Below are 18,797 nucleotides of genomic sequence, written 5' to 3' on the forward strand. Positions count from 1 at the left end.
TTATTATCTTACTCATGTAACTGTAACCCATCTGTACACTATTTTTACAATAAAAAACATATTAAAAAAAAACAAACCACCCCCAAAATCCACAATATCAGAGATAGTAAGGTCCCTGAATAACAATGCACAAAGCTTACCTGCCAGTATGGGTAGCTGTTATTGAAAATAAACCTCAGCTGGGCACCTTAGGCCTGTGCCCAAAATCTGAGAATTGGAGTTTGAAGCCAGCCTGAAAAAGCAAAGTCTGTAAGACTTTTATCTCCAATAATCCTGCCCCCGCCCCTGGCAAAAAAAAAAAAAAAGCGGTTTAAGTGGCAGAACACTAGTCTTGAAAGAAAAAAAAAACCCACACACATACACACCACATATGAAAATAAACCTTATTGTTTTTGCTACTGTGATTTTGGGATTTGTTATTACAGTACAATCTAGTCCACCTTGACTGATACAGATAACTTCAAACATTTCTGTCAATCACAAAGCAGATATATGAACAATCATAATTCCTATCACCATTTTTCCTGGCTATGAAACTAGCTTTAAGGAGGCTAAGCAGATGTTCGACCACACCACTCTTGGGTCTCTAATTTTGTGCTTGGTGATAAAGTATTGCTTGGAAGGGCCTATGGGTATCCCTCTACAAGGAGGTATGCATGCCAACTCCTGTGCCCTCTGAACAGCTCAGATAATGCCTAGGTGGACAAGCTTCTGGGTGTATCCCAAGGCAACCATGAGCTGCACCCACCTGCACTGATGGCCTGTTACAGCGGGGAGCCTGGAAACCACTGCCCTCAACCTTCTGAGTATCTCCCCAAATAAGTAGCATGCCCTTAGTCCTCTACCCTGGGGCCCTTTCCTCTTGTCTGCTCACCTGGCCCTAAGCATACTTCTCCCTGTCTCTTAAGAGAACCAAAAGTTATACTCATTAGTGTGGAGAAGGAATATAGCACCCTTCCAAGTTAGCTTGGCTGGCTTCAGGAATATAACAAAATTGCCAGTGCTTCTGGACTTTGCACTTCCTGGGTGGGTGTGGGCTGTAAATAGAAGTCAGAGTCAAAACTGCTTTATTTACCAAAACACAGATCTCCCCTCAGTTCTACCAGCCTTCAGCCCTTGAGACATGGTCTCCAGATGTTCTGAGACAGCATGTTTTCAGTTGCCTTTTCCTGGAGATCGCCGCTCATGGCAATGCAGAGCAGCTGACACGGTATCACACAGGTAGGTAGTACGGCTGTGGGATGGCCACAAGGGAAATCACAGGAAGCAGGGGCTCCAAAGCCTCTCCTTGCTACTCAGCTCCTATATTTGATGTTCCTCTGATCATAGTTTGCCCAGGCCCAGCTCCAGTCTTAACTCTGCAACACTGTTCTCCATAAAGCTCACATGGGTGCCATAGTAACCCACAAACTCTGAAGAGCCAAAGGCCCAGATCTCAGCCTCATACTCAGCTCTACCGTTTTACAGACCCAAATGGACATAGCGGCCAGAGGGGAGGATTACTGTTAATGTTCAACAGTGGAAGAACTGAATCTTAGAGGGGTATAGGAAATTACCTCATCTGCACGGTAAGTTGGGGACAAACCAGGACAAAGTCTGGACTTCTACCCCTTATGACTAATTTCCTGTCTGCTTTTCTATGGGGTTCAAAGTAATGAAGGTAGAGGGGAGTTTTTCTAGAAGTTTCATGCTGAGGCTTATAGGTGCACACACATATTTTCAGAATGTTGACCATACTGGAATCAGTATTATGGGATTTGAGACACATATTCAAGTTGGAGGCCAGATGAATTCCTGGGAGCAGTCTTGTCCCTCTTGTGGCTTGCTCAGCTGGGAGCTGCCAAAGGGCCGGGGGCGGGCATACCAGCCACATATGGTGCCAGCCTTCACTTCTTACGGTCCACAAATAGATGTTGATGGCTGAGGGGAATATATGGCAGCTGTTGGGCTTCGGGGGTTCATCTGACTCAAGTTTTCATAACTGGACTCCTGAGCCTGGGGCCTGTGGACAGGAGAAAGTTGGCTGACCATTCAATATGGTAGGGGGTTGTCGGGGCTCCTGAATTCCCGAGGTATACCCTAACAGCAGGCCAAAAGAAGGGGACACAAGATGGGGGGCAGAGGGATCAGCACCCAGCTTAAAGACTAATGAAAGGAGGTCAGAAATAGGGAGGGGTGTGTGCTGCCACTGTCAGCATTCCAGACTACCAACTCTCCATCGCCTCAACATGATTTTGTCAGAATACAAAACCAGGTTTCAGGCCCCTGATCTCCAGGTTCATCTCTGCCAGTTCCCATTGCTTTCTAGACTTCTTTCTGGAATAGCCAAATAGGCATCTCAAATCTCTATGCCTACCATGCTGGGTGTGATCCTCATACACAGCCCCAACCTGTTCTCCATCATCTCAGTAAGTAGCTCCAAGGGTTAGTTTGGGTGTGCTGATTCTTCCTTTGTCCGCAGGCTGCTCCTCTGTCCTCAGGCAATCCTCCCTGCCTGTCTCCACTCTGACACCCCTGTGTGAGCAGTGACATAGTTTCTCCCAGGCCTCCCAGCCCTTCCTGGTCATCTACCTTAAACCATCCTGACTTCCCCTGGTACTCAGACTAACTGCCCACCCTTACCTGCCTACCTCATGGTCCATGCTCTGGCCTTGCTTGCCTCCCTCTGGGTCCTACCTGTGCCTTTCTTCTTGTCTGTTCCCTTCAGCGTGGAGTGCCCCTACCCTGCACACTGCAGGGCCCTCTTCCAGGTTCAGATACCCTTAGTACTATGTCCTCAGAGCATCTTGCTCTATAATCTCTGCCCAGTAGCCACCTGTTCCCAGAGGCTCTGCTTTATCACTACGTCCATTCCTTTCACAGTTCTTATTTTATAATCTAAGGTAATTTTGCTATGTGTTTATTAAAGTTCTCCACATTGGAAAGTGAGTTCAGGGATTTTTCTGTCTTCTTAGCATCTAGTATGTATCACAGAGTAGGTATTGAATAAATATTTCTTAAATGACCAAACATTTGGCTTTCTGATGCAGGGGCTCAGAGGTATATGAGCAACGAAAAGGGACAGGTGACAGGTGGTGAAGATGTTTGAGTAGGCAGCTGAAGAGAGTTGTGCTGCCCTAGCTAGCATCTGGCACAGAAGGTCTGGGGCCTACAATTGGGTCCTTTCTTCAATGTGGACCTTCACTTGGGTGGACATTACAGAGGAGGTGCCATGGGCCCTGAGTCATTGACTCCTTGGCTGAGGTCCCTATAGTCATCCTCTAAACTAGGCCCTTGAAATTCTAAAGGAGATTTTCCATGAGAAGAAGTCAGCAGAGAACGTGGGAAAATGAGTGTACTCCTGGTGGCTTCCGCGTGGAATGGTCTGTTTTGGAATTCTGGGGACTACAACATAAAGCAGCCTGGTGGTGTGCCTTTTCAGGTCCATAAACACCAGGCTAGGTGTGGTGGTGTGAGTGCTGGGAGCCAGTTAGGACGGAAGGGTATGCTTGGCTGACAGAAGGGAGGCTGTGAGGAGAGCCCAGGCCGTAGCCAGCCTTCCTCTTCAGGCTGCTGGTCCTGAAAAAAACAGCACCTCTTCACGATAGGAATAGCTATTGGGATAGGGGAGATAGTTTGAGCACTTACCGGGATGGGGTGTCCTGGGTAACTGTGTGTTCTGTGTGAGAGAGAAGGAGAGAGAGAAGTTAATCTGCATGCAGCCTCCAGTTACATGTCAGCTACCCGCCCTCCCCACCCCTCCCCACCATGCATGCACAGTGCCCCTCAGGAGATGATGAGCGGCGGTGTGGACCTTGAAGAGGACCAGGAGTGAACGGGAAGAAGGGTGGACAGGGGCCAGTCCTGACAGAAAAACAAAAAAACAAAAACAACTGCCTGAGGACCCAGCAGCACAAAAAGTTTGGCTGAGTTTAGAGCGAGGGCACAGGCAGGGTAACTGCGGCAAGTTTCAGATTTCATCCTTGGAGAGCTCCAGGCAGGTGTTAGTGCGATATAGGAATTCGATCATGGGATACAGAGAAGCCATATTTTGAGAGGTTGAATTGGAAGTCTTTATTAGAAAGCTAGCAACTGTGAGCAGACACATGTCCCCCCCAAAACTTGCTGCCTCAAATGCACTTAATACCCATTAGGAAACTATTACTATTAGTAAAGAAAAAGCAGGAACAACAATCTCAACAAACCAGATCAACTCTAATGGAGAGGGAATGCCACGGTGACCTGAGGAGAGTCAGGAGACATGGAGCATGGCGGCTGAGGTGGCGGGGCCTACGGAGGGTCATGGGCAGTGGCAGGCTCACAGGATGCTGGAGAGTTTAGAGTTTCAAGAGCTCATGGTACAGGTCTGGTCCAGGAACCTACTGTCCCAGCTCCCACTCCTGCTACTAGGAATCTAAATTCTACCACCTGGGGTTGAGAGTGGGGAAGTGGAATTTCACCTCTAGGAGTTTTCAGAAAGTCCACCAAGATGCTAACATGGTGCCAGTTAGGCCCAGTAGCCACATTTCATTACTGACCTGGGAGGATTGGGAGGCTCTGGGAAGGCCCCTCACTGTCTGGAGCTCACAGCAAATGTCCCTTCTTCCTCAGGGACAGCAGTCAGTGGCAGCTCCCTAAACACCCTAGGAGTTTCATCTGCCGCACGTTGACGCGTGCTGCTCTCATCTTTCCAGGCTCCAATGGACTTACAAGTTTTGGCTTAGGTCTCATTGAACTTCTTCCTTAAGGCCTTCCTTCCTGGCCTTACCAGAGGATGAATACCACCACCCTCTACCCTCTGGGGTCTAGGGGAGCCTGTGCCACAGTGCACTGCAAAGATATGCTCACTCTGCTTCCTTCCTGTGAAGAGCCAGGTCTTTCTTTTTTGGTGGTATGGGGATTTGAACTCTGTCTTCTGCCTACTGGGCAAGTGCTCAACCACTTAAGTCACTGTCCCCAACCAGTTGTGTGTGTGTGTGTGTGTGTGTGTGTGTGTGTGTGTGTGTGTGTGTGTGTGTGGCTTCAGATTTTCATCCTCCTCCCTAAGCCTGCTATGTAACTGTGATTTCAGGCTGGCACCACCACTCCCAGCCTGGAATCCTGTCTTACACATCTCTGATAACTTCCCATACGGTGAGGCACAAGTACGGGTCTGCCACAGGATGGTTGTTGGGTTGCACTGGAGTACAGACACTGGGAAAGCCTGTGGTTGGAACCCTAGGGAGCACTCATTGATGGAGGTGATGTTAAAGGAGTCTTTGTAGCGCTCAGAGGACAATCTCCATCTCAACAGGCAAGGTACTTAACCTCCCAGTCTCAGCTTCCTCAATGCAAACACGAGGCCTGCTGCTACCTCCTGGTCTCCAGAATCGAAGCACAGGTGCAAGATGGTCCCCTAGACGGCCAGCCCTGACTGCCCCACTGCACCCAGACCTGGGATTCACCCACCTGGGTGTCGGCGTGTGGCTCGAGAGACCAGAAGGCCCAGCAGCAGCAGCGCCTTGAGGCCCAGTGCGCCGAGAAGCAGCGCGGTCGCCCAGGCCCCGGTGGCGCCCCGGAGGCGGAACAGGTACACGCTGGCCTCCGCCCGGCCCAGGCTGTTGGCCGCGGTGCACGTGTAGCGGCCATCGTGGGTCAGCGCGGACAGCTCTGCGGTCACCTGGTAGCCATGACCTTGGCCCGGCGCCGGGACCGAGCTGTTGCCCAGGGCAGGGCCCGACCAAGCGAGGACGGGCTGCGGCTCCCCTTCGGCAGTGCAGAGCGCGCGGAGGCCGTGCGCGGGGCCGGGCAGCACCGAGACGTTCACGATCCGCGGCGCGGCTGCGGGGACAGGAGGAGGCCGCAGGTCACGGGCCGAGGCCGAGGGCACAGCGGGCCGTGACCTGCCGTGAGCAGCGGGCACAGGCGCCCTCCCTGGGCTCCCTCGAGGCTGAGCGGAGAGCCTCCGAGGGGGAGAGGCCGGGCTGCCCGGCTCACAGTCCAGGCGTGGCCTTGGACCAGCGCTTCGCCCTCCCGCGCCGTGCCTCCGCGTCCCCACCGGAGCAACGGGCGCCGCCGTCTGCTCTTAGTGTGCTCGGGGTAGCTGAGGAGCTGGGGCAAATTCATCCACGGGAGGAGCCGGGCGGAGGCGTGGCCTGGCCGCTGCTTGCGACCTCGCGACCCGGGCACGGCCGGCGTCCCTGAGCCTCACGACCCGGGCGGGCGCTGCCGGCGTCTCTGAGCCCCGGTCTCGCCCAGCGAGCGGCGCTTCTCCACCGCGGCCGCGCCGGACGGTAGAGGGACGCCTATCCGTTTCTAGTCCCCCGCCAACCGCAGTCATCGGCGGGCCGCGGGGAACATCCACTCTCTTTGTAACATGGATTCCTCTCACCCCAGCCCGGCTCTTTCCCGTGGCCTGCATTCATTCATTCATTCATTCATTCTGCCTTCCCCCCTCCTCTCCCCCCTCCTCCCCGTCCCCCTCCCCCCTCTTTCTCTGGTTTATTGGAGATCCCAGTCGCAGACTTTCCTGCTCGGGCTGGCTTCGAAACCACGCCCCGCAGAGATCTCAGCCTCCTGAGCAGCGCGGACGGCAGGCGCCCCCGCGCCCCCCGCGGTCCCCCGTCGCCTCCCCCGCGCCCCCTGCGCCCCCCGCGGGCCCCCGCGCCCCCCCGTCGCCCCCCGTCGCCCCCCGCGCCCCCCACGGCCCCCGTCGCCCCCCGCGCCCCCCACGGCCCCCCGCAGCTCCCGCGGCCCCCGTCGCCCCCCGCGCCCCCCACGGCCCCCCGCAGCTCCCGCGGCCCCCGTCGCCCCCCGCGCCCCCCGCAGCCCCCCGCAGCTCCCGCGCCGCCCGTCGACTCCGCGCCCCCCGCGGCCCCCCGCGGCTCCCCGGGCCCCTGCGCCCCCCGCGCCCCCCCGCGCCCCCCGCGGCTCCCCCGGCCCCTGCGCCCCCCGCGGCCCCCGCGCCCCCCGTCGCCCCCCGCGCCCCCCCCGCGCCCCCCGCGGCTCCCCCGGCCCCTGCGCCCCCCCGCGGCCCGCCTCACCCGTCACGCGCAGCCGGACGCCGTGGCGGCTCTCGTAGCGGTCGTGGACGTCGCCCGCGAACTCGACGCGGCAGAAGTAGCGGCCGGCGTCGGCCAGGGCGAGGCGCTCGACGCGCAGGGACAGGTCGTTGCGGCGCGGGTTGCCCCGCAGGCGGAAGCGGCCGTGCAGGCTCAGCGCCGTCTGGCAGAGCTCGCTGCCGCGCGCCGCCGCGCAGCGGAACACCTGCGGGCCCGCGTAGGGCTCACCCGCGCGCCAGATGGCCGTCAGCGGCCCCTCGTAGTGGCGGTGCGGGTGCGTGAAGGTGCACGGCAGCACCGCGGCCTCGCCCGCCGCCGCGCTCACCTCGGCCGGCACCTGCATGGACCAGCGCTGCGCCGGCGCACCTGCGGGCCGGGCGAGACCGGAGGCGGGAAGGCTGGGACTCCCGGAGACAGCGCCATCGCCGGGCTCCCTAGAAACCCCTGGGAGGCCTGGAAACCACTTTTGATCTCAGAGCTGGCAGCTCCCTGGTCCTGTTCTCCCACGATGGGATTGGAGGTGGGAAGCTGGCCTTCATTTATGGTGGTCGGCCTCACCCATAGACCAAGTGACCCCCACATCTCCCCCCTTGCTATTGCTCCGTGCCAGTGGCGCACTCCTACAGTCCTAGCTGTCCAGGAGGCTGAGATCCGAAGAGCTCAGTTGGAAGCAAGTCTGGGCAGGAAAGTCCATGCGACTTTTTTTTTTTTTTTGATTTTTTGGTCGGTCGTGGGGCTTGAACTCTGGGCCTGGGCGCTGTCCCTCAGCTCTTCAGCTCAAGGCGAGCGCTCTACCACTTGAGACACAGCGCCACTTCCGGTATTCTGGTGGTTTATTGGACAGCCTGATATATTCTTTTTTGTTTTTGTTTCTTTTTGAGTCGGTCATGGGGCTTGAACTCTGGGCCTGGGCGCTGTCCCCGCTCTTCAGCTCAAGGCGAGTGCGCTACCGCTTGAGCCACAGCACCACTTCCTGGTGGTTTATTGGAGATAAGAGTCTCATGGACTTTTCCTGCCCGGGCTGGCTTTGAACCGTGATCCTCAGATCTCAGCCTCCTGAGTAGCCAGGATTACAGGCGTGAGCCACTGGTGCCAGGCCCATGAGACTCATCTCCAATTAACCACCAAAAAGCCAGACATGGAGCTGGGGCTCAAGTGGCAGAGGGCAATGTTGAATGGAAAAAACTAAAGGACAGTGCCCAGGTCCTGAGTTCATTCCATAGTACCAGCACATAACAAAACTTGTCCTGCTGACTTAGTTGCCACGGTTACAACAGAGTCTCAGGATAGATGATAAAACCACTTACTGTGCACCTCGGTGTTGAGCAAATCCCCAGCAGTGTCTCTTTTAGTTCTCACAAATGATTCTAGAGATAAACAGAGTTATCCTAGGTTACATGTTAATAAACTGAGGCACAGAGAAGCTTGATAATTGTCTGAGCTCACAGAACGAAGGTCAACCAAAGCCAGGATTCGCACTCTGTTCTGCAGCCTTTAGTGTAGTGTGCAAGAAGCACAGAGCCTTGGCTATGTGGCATTACACCACTACTGAGGGAGGGAAACCGAGGCCTCAGAGGGACGCTGCTTTGAAGGTCATGTGTTGAGTTGTTTTAGAATCTAGGTTTACCCAAGTAATTATTACCTCACTCATTTCTCAAAAAGTGAGTGCCTGGCCAGGAAACAGAGAGACGAGAATGGTTAAGTGCAGTTACCAGGTGACCTCTTGCTATGGTCCTCTGGACTCAATTTCCCCACCTCCCACTTTGTGAGCTACTATAGAATAGGGAGGCAAGGGCTGGGAGCTGAGCTTGCCTCCAGCACATCCAAGGCTGGGGAGCCACAGGGCTTTTTGTTATTGCTGCCAGACAGGATAGGCCAGGGGCAGTGTCTCCCCGAGGAGCGCGGGCAGGCTGCTCAGCCTGCCTGGCCAGTGCTCTAGGGCACACTGCACAAAAGGCACTTTAGAGGGAATAATATTGGGCTCTGCCCTTTACATCTACACCATGTCACGTGACCCATTTATGCCAGGTGCTGGGTTATGAGCTGTGGCGACAAAGATGATGAACAGGACACCCAGTAAAGAAAGGCAGGACAGATACTGTTTTAGATAAGAAAATGAAGGTCCAGAATCACAGAAAGAGGGAGAGGTCCAGCCTTTCTGACGAAGCCCAGTGTACTTTTCTGACTCCAAGCCCCATCCACTCTTTGGGCATGAATCTCCTCCACTCACAACGGGCAACCTACCTCCTGTAAATATCCTACAGCTCAGGACACTCCTGCTGCTAGAATCATGCCTAAGATCCCAAGACTAATGAAGCACGCACATCCTCTTCCTCCTGCTGGCCATTCCAGAATCCCATCATGGTGACCTGGACCTACTGTGCCCTATGCCTTCCCTTTTCTGGTGGCAAAGTCCCAGTTGCTCACCTGCCTTCCCCATCCTCCTTTTCCTCTCTCTTTCAGGTTGTGTCCTGACTCAGGTGTGCTGTACCTCAGAGTGGGGTGAGCCGACAGTGCTGCCTCAGGCTGGGAGTCATGTCTACAATAAACCACACTGTGCGTGCATGCCCAGCTTATGATCAAGAAAATCCACAAGTTCTTTTTCCCCCCCCCTCCCCATACAACTACTTTTATGCTTAATCGCTTTTGTTCTTAACAAGTAGGATTATGTGTTGTTGTTGTTTAAACCAGTGGAGAACTTGGCATTTATCCTTAGTAAGAGCTGGTTTTCTCGGTTGTTAATAATCAGAAGGCCTAGTTCCAAATTTGGGCGAGGCTGGGTGGGTTCAGACAAGCAACTCCTTGCAGTCTCAAGGTTCAGCTGCTGCCTCCCTTTCCCTGCCACTTCCCGCTCTGTGTGACCTCAGCTTCCTCTGATCTCTTGCAGCTCAAAGGCATCAGAGAGTTAGGAACGGATTCTCCACAGATTATTTGCTAGTGTGCACTCATCAGTTCAGCAAACATTTATTGGACACTTCCCCACTCCATGCCAGGTGCTGGGATCTGAGCTGTGGTGACCAGGATGCCCTGTCACCCTGCTGGAGCTCATGCCTCCAAAAGGGAGACAGATCTGTGAATACATAATTGCACTGCAGTCTGCCAGGGGCTCCAATGATGACCGTGAACAATGTCACCTCTGTCTGTGCATGGTTCCAGGCCCATTTTCACTCACTAGCTTCCTCCTGTTTCTCTGCTGAGTCGTCCCCACCACAGGAGTCCTTTCCGGAGCCTCAAGCCTGATTCTGGCATCCCTGTTCTGTACCCTAGGATGGCACAACCACTTCTTCAATGTGCGCATCACCCATCTCAACTATGTGTCACTTCACAGCCATAGGAGGTCAGGAAAGAGCCTGTGCTTTGTTTGTGCTACTGTTATCCAGCACAATGCCTGCCCCTGGTAATCGATACTGGGCTGAATTGTAGAAGGGATAGGAGTGGCTGGAGAAGGTGTACAGAGAGGGGGCAGGCAGTTAGAAAGCCCACCAGAGAGGAGATGTGGGTTTAGAGAGCCTAGAGAAAGGAGAGGATTACACAATCATATTCAGGACACAGATAAGAGCAGAGCAATACCATGAGGCATGGATACCTTAGGGACATAGAGATTGTAGAATATGGTGAGAGGAGGCCGGATCTCTGCAGAATGGGAGATGGTTAGAAAGCCTTCTGGGCTCATTTAAAATTCACAATAGAGTCAGGTGTCAGTGGCTCAAGCCTGTAATACTAGCAATTCAAAAGGCGGAGATCTGAGGATCATGCTTCAGAGCCAGCCCCTGCAGACAAACCCATGTAACTCTCATCACCAATTAATCAGCAAAAAGCTGCAGCTGGGGGTATAGTTCAAGTTCTAGAGCACCCACTTTGAATGGAAAAGCTAGGGGAGAGTGTTAGGCCCTGCGTTTCTAAGGGGTGTGACTCAAGTGGTAGAACCTGCCTAAAACACACACACAGATACATATAACAAACCACAATAACAAAAACCAAAACAGCAAAAATTTAAAGGTAAGTTTGCCAACTCTGAGAAAACAGGGAGTGAGACTTGATGAGGTAATTTGACCAACCCATAGTAGAGGTAGAGCTTGCCCCTGGGTAGTTTTGCCATCTTCGTTCATGTTGTTACCTTTACACCCAGCACTGTTGCCTGAGGACTGGTTTGAAACACCCTGAAAGGGGCTCCAAATGGCAGGTGTGGCCCACCCTCCCTGGTGAGTTTCACTGTACAAGTGAAGGACACACAGGTTCTTTCACTGAGGGGTCCAGTCTTGGCTCCTATTAGGAGGGCATGTGTGTGCTTCCTGTTTACCTCCTGAATGGGGTTGAAAGGGGTGGGGCCTGGCCTTTTCCTTTGACACAGGGACCTGGCTGCCCCAGGGATTCAAGGTGAGAGCAAGAAGTTCTCAGCAAGAATTGCCCAGGAAACAAAGGTGTTTGCATTGGCAGAAACCTCAGCATCTGCTGGCATTTACCATTGCCTCGGGCAGCTCATGCCTGTCAGTGAAGACTGCAGGGATGACTCTTAGATTGGAGCTATCCCTTACAGTAAGGTCTCTATCCAGTCTACCTCATGTTTGACCACCTCCCAGGGTCAATAAGGATCTCACATATGGGACTATAGAGAGCACATCAGCTTTGGAACAACTGGACTTCCAGAAAGACCATCACACTCCTGGTCATTCTTTCATCAGACCCTGTGTGTGTGTGTGTGTGTGTGTGTGTGTGTGTGTGTGTGTGCGCATGCACACCACACATGCACTGGGGTTTGAACTCAGCATTTCATACTTTAGCTTGGAGCACTCTACCACTGGAGCCCACCTCTAGTCTTTGCTGGATAATTGGGGATAAAAATCTTGTGGATTTGTCTTCCCTGTGCTGTCTTTGAAACTCCATGCTGGGATCTCAGCCTCCTGCGTAGGATTATAGGCGTGGGCCACCAGCACTCAGCTCCACAGGCTTTTCCACCCCCCTCTTTTTCTTTTTTTCTTTAAGTATTTGTACAAAGAGGTTTCAACAGAACACTCGCGGTTCTGAGTACAATGCATCTTGATCAGTTTCACTCCTTCCATCATTCTCTCCCTGCATCTGTTATAAGTCTCAGACTTTAATCAGACCCTCAGGCCTTGCCTGGCACTGGTTTAGGGAGATCATTTGGATAAGTTCCTACTATCTCAGGTCTCAAGCTCCTCGTTTGTAAAATGGGTACCATAACAACTCTGCATAGGATTGGAGGTCAAATAAAACCTCACATGGAGGTCACCTGGCGATACCTGAGAAACAGTAAGCTCTCTTTTCTGACTGGTCTTCCTCAACCCTCCAGGCTTGCCAGCTTGCCCTTTAACCCTTTCTTCTTCCGTATGTAACTGTGGTTGTGGCTGTGGCTCTGAACTATGTAATCTGAAGTAATCAAGATGAGGAGTCACAGGCTATACCTGTCGTGGGCCTGGTGCCCTCCACAGGACACTGCTTCTCAGAGTTCTGATGTAGCTGGTGCCTGCCCTGAGCCCTGCTCTGCTGAGTGGCCCTGCTCCTCTTTCCTTCTCCCTTCCCTGGACAAAGCATCCAATGGGAGCAGAGAAGTCCTCACTAAGCCCTCCTACTTCCTCTTGGTCCAGCACAGCAGCCCTGCACCTTCCTGACCTCTTTCTGCATCCCAAATCAGCTCCCTCAGGTGTGTGGGTGACGGCCGCCACATCTCTTGCCATTCTGGTTTTCTAAGATCTAGTAAACAAATGCCTCTTAGCACCAAGTTTTGTCTCAGTTTCCCCTGCATGTAATCTTAGTGAGGAGTTGGGCATGCTGTCAGAAGACTTCCATCCACATCTAGGCTGTGACATCCAGCAAAACCATTGAATCTCCCCAGCCTGCCCTGGAGTAGGAATGAAGATCCCCTCCTTGCAAGCTGGTGGTAAAGAGTAACTCAGTTGTTGGTCAATAGCCTTGCCCAAAAAGAGTCCCAAGTAGCAGCTATGGTAATAGCCACACCAGTGTATTTGCAGCCCTCAAGGTCATCTAAGTGGGCAGAGCTCCAAGACCAGTGTTTATCCCCTTGCCCTACACTTTCTGGCCTCTCCAGTGTTCAAAAACCTGATTTTGGAATGCGTGGAGAGATGAGACTTCTGGGCATGAAAGAGGAGGGCAGGGGAAGTGGAATTTCTGGGATGAATCCTCTCGTTTCTCTTTCATCAAGGGCCTGCCCTGGGCCCTGCTTTACTGGACATGAACAGAGCATGGCCCGGGACTACATTAGCACAGTACCCTATTCATAAGGGCCTGGGGTCTGCACATAGCAGTTGAACCTATTGGATTTGACCTCAGGGTCTTCTACCTTAGAAAGCCACCTTTTGTCCTCTGGTGTAGCCACATGGGTAGGCTCAGGTGAACAACAACCAGAAGGGGTTCAGGAAGTGGAGTTTCTGGATCACCCGGATTCACAGGGCTCATGGTTTTTACCAGTAAAATGGTTGCTGGTATGTGAAGAAAAAGGGCCAAGTTGGTTTATAATCTCAAAACACAGCTACAAATGGAGCGCTGGTGGCTCATATTTGTAATACTAGCTACTCAGGTGGCCAGTAACTGGAGGATCATGGTTCAATGCCAGCTCAGACAGAAAAAGTGTGAGAACTCCATCAACAGTTAACCAGCAAAAAGCCAGACTGGTGTGGGTCAAGTGGAAAAGCACCAGCCATAGGCATAAAAAGCAAGCTGAACAAGTACAAAGGCCCTTAGTTCTAGTTCCAAGATTGGGGGAGTGGGGATGAGGGAAGAAAAAGCAGGGGATAGGGGAAGGAAAGAAAAAAATAGCTTTAGCATACGTAGTTCAGTTTTGGTTCTTGAACATGTGACTAGCCAACTCATGCTTCCTCATAATTTTGTCTTTAACTGATTCATAGCAGCTGACCCTCTGAGGGAGAGAAAAGAACTAACCCAGAGTCCCAGTTCCCAGGGCCATCTCTCTCAAAGTTCTGTGACTTGATCAGCCTTGGGCAGACACAGAGGCCCTGTGCTGCCAGCTCCTCCTCCCTATCTGGTTATCCTGGAAGGTTGACTGACAGCTCAGAATGCCACAGGCTCAGCAAGTGGCCCATGCTTACACAGGCTATGGTGACACAGGTGCTGTGTCCAGGAGTGCAGCTATGGGAGACTTCTGGTACTAGGATTGGCAAAAAGACTGGGTTTGAAGAGAGGAATTTATGAACCCTTTGCCATTTGTCTTTATTGCTCTCATCAGAATCTCCCCAGTAGCTGGGCCTTGATGCCTGATCTTCTGAAACTGTGGTTGAAGCTGCAGCCAATGGATTTATTTTATTTCTTCCTCTCTTCTTTCTGGGAATTGGAACCTGAGCCTTGCACCTGCTAGGCAAGCACTCTACCACTGGACTATCTATCTATCTATCTATCTATCTATCTATCTATCTATCTATCTATCTATCTATCTATCTATCTATCTATCTATCTATCTATCTAGTCTGCCCAGCCAGAATTTGCATTTTAATAAATATCCCCTCTTCTGGGATTCTGATGCGGAGGGTCCCTGTGAGATGCTTGTGAGAAGCTCTGGTCCTAAGGATTCCAGTCCACTGAGGTAAGTGACGTTATTACTTCATCCGGCCACCAATACTTCCCACCACTTGTCTTTATCCTTGTGCCTGATTCCCCACAGAAAATCATCTCCATCCTTACCCCAACACTGTCCCCAAACAACTATGCATTTTCCTCCCCTTATCTTCAGGACAGAGCTCATTAAAACCTAAAACACCGGCATGACAGCATCGCCCAAAGCATGTCCAGAGCCTGCGTTACCTTCCCCATTCAGAGCCCCCTATTTCCCAAACGATGCAGATAGGGGAGGTGGTCTTTTACACTGGAAGTCAGTGAGGCCCAGGAGGTCAGGGGGCTGGCCTCAAGTCGCCTGGACACTTGACAGAGCCCAGATTTGAACCTATGACTCGTCACCACAGCCCTGAAATGTGTTGCCTTTCTTCCTGCAGCAGGAGGACAACCTTAGCTTGAAGCGGGGATGGGGGGAGGTAGGGGGGGAGGCCATGGCCAAGATTACCTATTCTGGGCCAGATTGACCAGTGAAACTCACCCGTTGGGATGACACAGGACAAGCAGGCCAGGAGTCTGATGGACCCTTCCATGCTGTAGCAGCTAGACCCGAGCAACATCACGTCTGGCTGGGTCACCAGCGAGAGACCCCCTTGGGCATGAATGCGATGAAGGTGGGTGGGTGGGTGGGTGGTGAGCCCTGGTCTTCAGACCCCACTGGGTTCCTTGTGAGCTGGAAGAACTGAGGCCAGGCAGCCTGGTGGCTGCTGGTGTGATTAGACAGGACCCGTGGGGTTTAGTCATGTGGAAAAACCAAGAGAGGAATTGCTGGGATGATGTTCAAGGACAGGACAAAGGGGAAGTCCATGGAGAAGGAGCAGGAGCCTTTCCTGTAGCCGCTGGCTCTTCCTTCCTTCTTTCCTGCCCTCCTCTCCTATAGTATTAATGTACCCAATGAGTTTTCTCTCTTTAGATCCCCTTTAAAATTTTGTTTAATTGTTATTATAAAGGTGATGTACAGAGGGGTTATGGTTACATCAGTCAGGTAAAGAGTACATTTCTTAGCAGATTTTTTTTTTTTTTGTCAGTCATGGGGCCTGAACTCTGGGCCTGGGCACTGTCCCTGAACTCTTCAGCTCAAGGCCAACACTCTACCACTTGAGCCACAGCGCCACTTCCAGCTTTTTCTGCTTATGTGGTGCTGAGGAATTGAACCCAGGGCCTCATGCATGCGAGGCAAGCGTCTACCACTGAGCCACCTTCCCAGCCCCAAGAGTACATTTCTTTTTGGACATTTCTTTTTTTCTCTTGCTCTCTCCTAGTTTTTCCCTCCTTCCCTTCCCACAAGCTGTATAGTTCATTTGCAATGTAGTGCAACCCCTTCTTTTTCAAGCTGTCTTCTAGAGAGGGCTTTTGTTTTGTTTTGTTTTTTCTTTTCTGGATATTGAGGTGATGAGCCTCAGTGAGAGAGACTAGGAAAGTTGTCAGTGTTTGCAAGAGAAAGACTGCATTAGCTAATGGTTTACTTTCACAACGAGTCCTCTCTGGAGGGACTGTGGTCTGAACAATACTTGTAAACCTTCAGTGGCCTGAAGGATCACCTAGACCCAGCTGGTCTGGGGAAGAGCAGGCAGGAAATTTCCGTCTCTAACTAGTCCCAGGTGAAGTTGGTCCTTCAGCTGCACCTCTGCAACAAGCTAAGAGGACTCTCCATCCAGGGCCCGCTGTGTGGTACTCTTAGGTAGAAGCCAGGGCCTTGGGGAGGGGAGGGGATACCCGGAAGCTTTGGGATAGGCTCTTCTGTAAGGAGTAGAAGGAAGCTGATGGTGAGAGTGTCTGTGGATTGGAGGTAATTTATAATTTGGACTGGGATGAGCAACTTCTTTCAGGTAATGAACTGGACTTCATGCAGAGGTTGGGGGAGCAGTGTGGTGCCTCCTTTGGACTCTTTTCTAAATTAAATTGCTAAGAGATAATTGAAGGCTAAGAGATAGAATGAGTTATAATGGGATTTGACAAATTCATGTAAGACAAAAGCTGTCACTATTATTTAGCATATATTAATTGTACAAGAGGTTTCATCACATTTACATTCTTGTATATACTGTACTTTGTCAAATTCACACTCTATTACTCTTTGCCCCAAACCCTTTCCTTTCCTTGCCTTGCCTTGCCTTGCCTTGCCTTTCCTTCCTTCCTTCCTTCCTTCCTTCCTTCCTTCCTTCCTTCCTTCCTTCCTTTCTTCCTTCCTTCCTTCCTTCCTTTCTTCCTTCCTTCCTTCCTTTCTTTCTTTTCTTTTCTTTCTCTCTCTCTCTCTTTCTTTCTTTCTTTCTTTCTTTCTTTCTTTCTTTCTCTCCTTCCTTCCTTCCTTCTTTCCTTCCTTTTCTTTCCTCCTCCTCTTCCTCTTTTTCCTTCTTCTTCTCCCAAAGAGAGAGTCAGTAGGAGGTGTCAGGGGAGATGGGTGGCAAGGGGAGAGCATTTCCTTTCATTTCTTTTCTTCCCTTCTTTCCCCTCCCTTCTCCTCCCCTCTCTTCATCTCCCTTTATCTTCTCCTCCCTACTGTTTTTTTTCCTCCTCTTCAGTACTGGAGTCTGAATTCAGGAACTTACACTTGCTAGGTAGATGCTCTACTTGAGCCACAGAAACTGTAACTTTAATAAGATGTAAATGAGACCTCTAGTTAATCTCTAGAGTTGAGGAAGTTACTATTATAGGGTCCTTGGCTTGGGATCATTGGCCAGTATATGAAGAAGTAGCCTCAAGTGTAGTTAGCCATTGCTCTTGGACAACGATAGTACAGGACGTTTGGCAAATTACACCCAGATATAGTGCACTGGTTCCCTTGTTCCTGCCTGTTATTGTGTCCTTTCTGCCTGTCTGTACCATATCAGAGGAAATCAGGACTGGCCCTGAAAAGGTGGGAGTGTTATCACCCCCAACGCTTTATCTTTGGGGGCTCAGAGGTGCAAAAGGCTATTTACAGGGAGGGAAGGTAGGAGCGGATCTGGAAGGCTCCATGCTGAATAGTGTCTTCATTATCCAGGGTGTGTGTCCCTTTTTTCTTCTTTTTTTCAGAGCCCCATGATGGACGGCAGTGGGGCTGCTTCTGTAGCTCTTCACAGACAACGTTCTCTTCTGCAAGTTCAAGCTCACATCAACTTCTGTAAGTTGATGCTTTGAACTTAAAGATTGAGGATGGCTCTACAAAGGTCACCAGATGTTCTGGGTTATGTAAATGGGCTGCAGGATTGTTTAGCAGTTGCCATCTTAACCAGCTAGGTGGGGTTTCTCTCCAGAATTTAGAATGCTGGGAAAAAGAGAGGGGATGACGTAAAAGGATTAGGGAGGACAGCACCGTAAGCGAGGGTAAACTCTGCTGAGGACAACTCCCCACAGGAGTGGCTCTGTTACACCTCTCAGGTCTTCTCTTATCACTTCAGGCCAGGCTTTAGTTTATAACAAGCATTATGAAAGTACAGTAACAGAGTAGAAGTTTTACCTGGCAGGCTAAGCAGGTGTTCAGGATCATCTCATGTCAAAACTTGGACTAGGTCTCTGGTGTCCAGTTACGTATGTGTATAGAAATATGTCAGTATAGTGTATGCTGATGCTGATTTTTAAAGAGATCTCTTTGTGTTTCTAAATTAAAGTCTGTTCTACTTGGGTGCTCCAATGTCCAGGAAACAAGAGTGAGGAAGGAATCAAATTTATTTAAGGTCTGCGAGGGTCTGTGAGTCGTCTCAAAGCTTTATCTTGGGAAGGCACAAAAGACTTTTATAGGGAGGAAAAGGAGGAGCAGGTCAGGAAGGCTTCATGTTGAGTAGGATTTTCCTTATCTAGCGCTTGTGCTTCTCTTTTTCTTTTTCTCTGAGACGGCCTTTTTAGTTTTTCTTCAGAGCATTGCAATGCACCTCCAGCTAGAGTATCTTCTGAAGGTTTCTTTTTCTTTTCCTGTCTTTCTTTCTTTATTGGTTGTGGGGTTGAACTCAATATGGACACTGTCCTTGAAGTTTTTTTGCTCAAGATTAGTGATCTATCACTTTGAGCCACAACTCAACATCCAGTTTTCTGGTGGTTAATTGGAAATAAGAATCTCATGGATTTTCCTGTCTGGGCTGGCTTTGAACTTCATTCCTCAGATCTCAGCCTCCTGAGTAGCTACGATTACAGGCTTGAGCCATCAGTACCCATCTCTTTTTTGTTTCTCTCTCTCTCTCTCTCTCTCTCTCTCTCTCT

General features: G+C 51.3%; 1 protein-coding gene across 1 annotated transcript; it reads right to left on the bottom strand.

The window, feature by feature from the left end:
* Window positions 1-1,138: 1,138 nt before the first annotated feature.
* Siglec15 (sialic acid binding Ig like lectin 15) lies at window positions 1,139-15,154 on the bottom strand. The gene is made up of 6 exons (XM_070028637.1): window positions 15,103-15,154; window positions 8,327-8,386; window positions 7,002-7,385; window positions 5,428-5,799; window positions 3,628-3,658; window positions 1,139-2,002 (listed from the first exon to the last, which is right to left on the bottom strand). Exons 1-6 carry the CDS (start codon window positions 15,152-15,154, stop codon window positions 1,894-1,896), a joined length of 1,008 nt encoding a protein of 335 aa, XP_069884738.1. The 3' UTR covers window positions 1,139-1,893.
* Between the last annotated feature and the right edge of the window lie 3,643 nt (window positions 15,155-18,797).

Source organism: Dipodomys merriami, unplaced genomic scaffold (genome assembly GCF_024711535.1).
Source record: "Dipodomys merriami isolate MVZ:Mamm:240054 unplaced genomic scaffold, mDipMer1.0.p SCAF_2, whole genome shotgun sequence".
NCBI classification, from domain to species: domain Eukaryota; kingdom Metazoa; phylum Chordata; class Mammalia; order Rodentia; family Heteromyidae; genus Dipodomys; species Dipodomys merriami.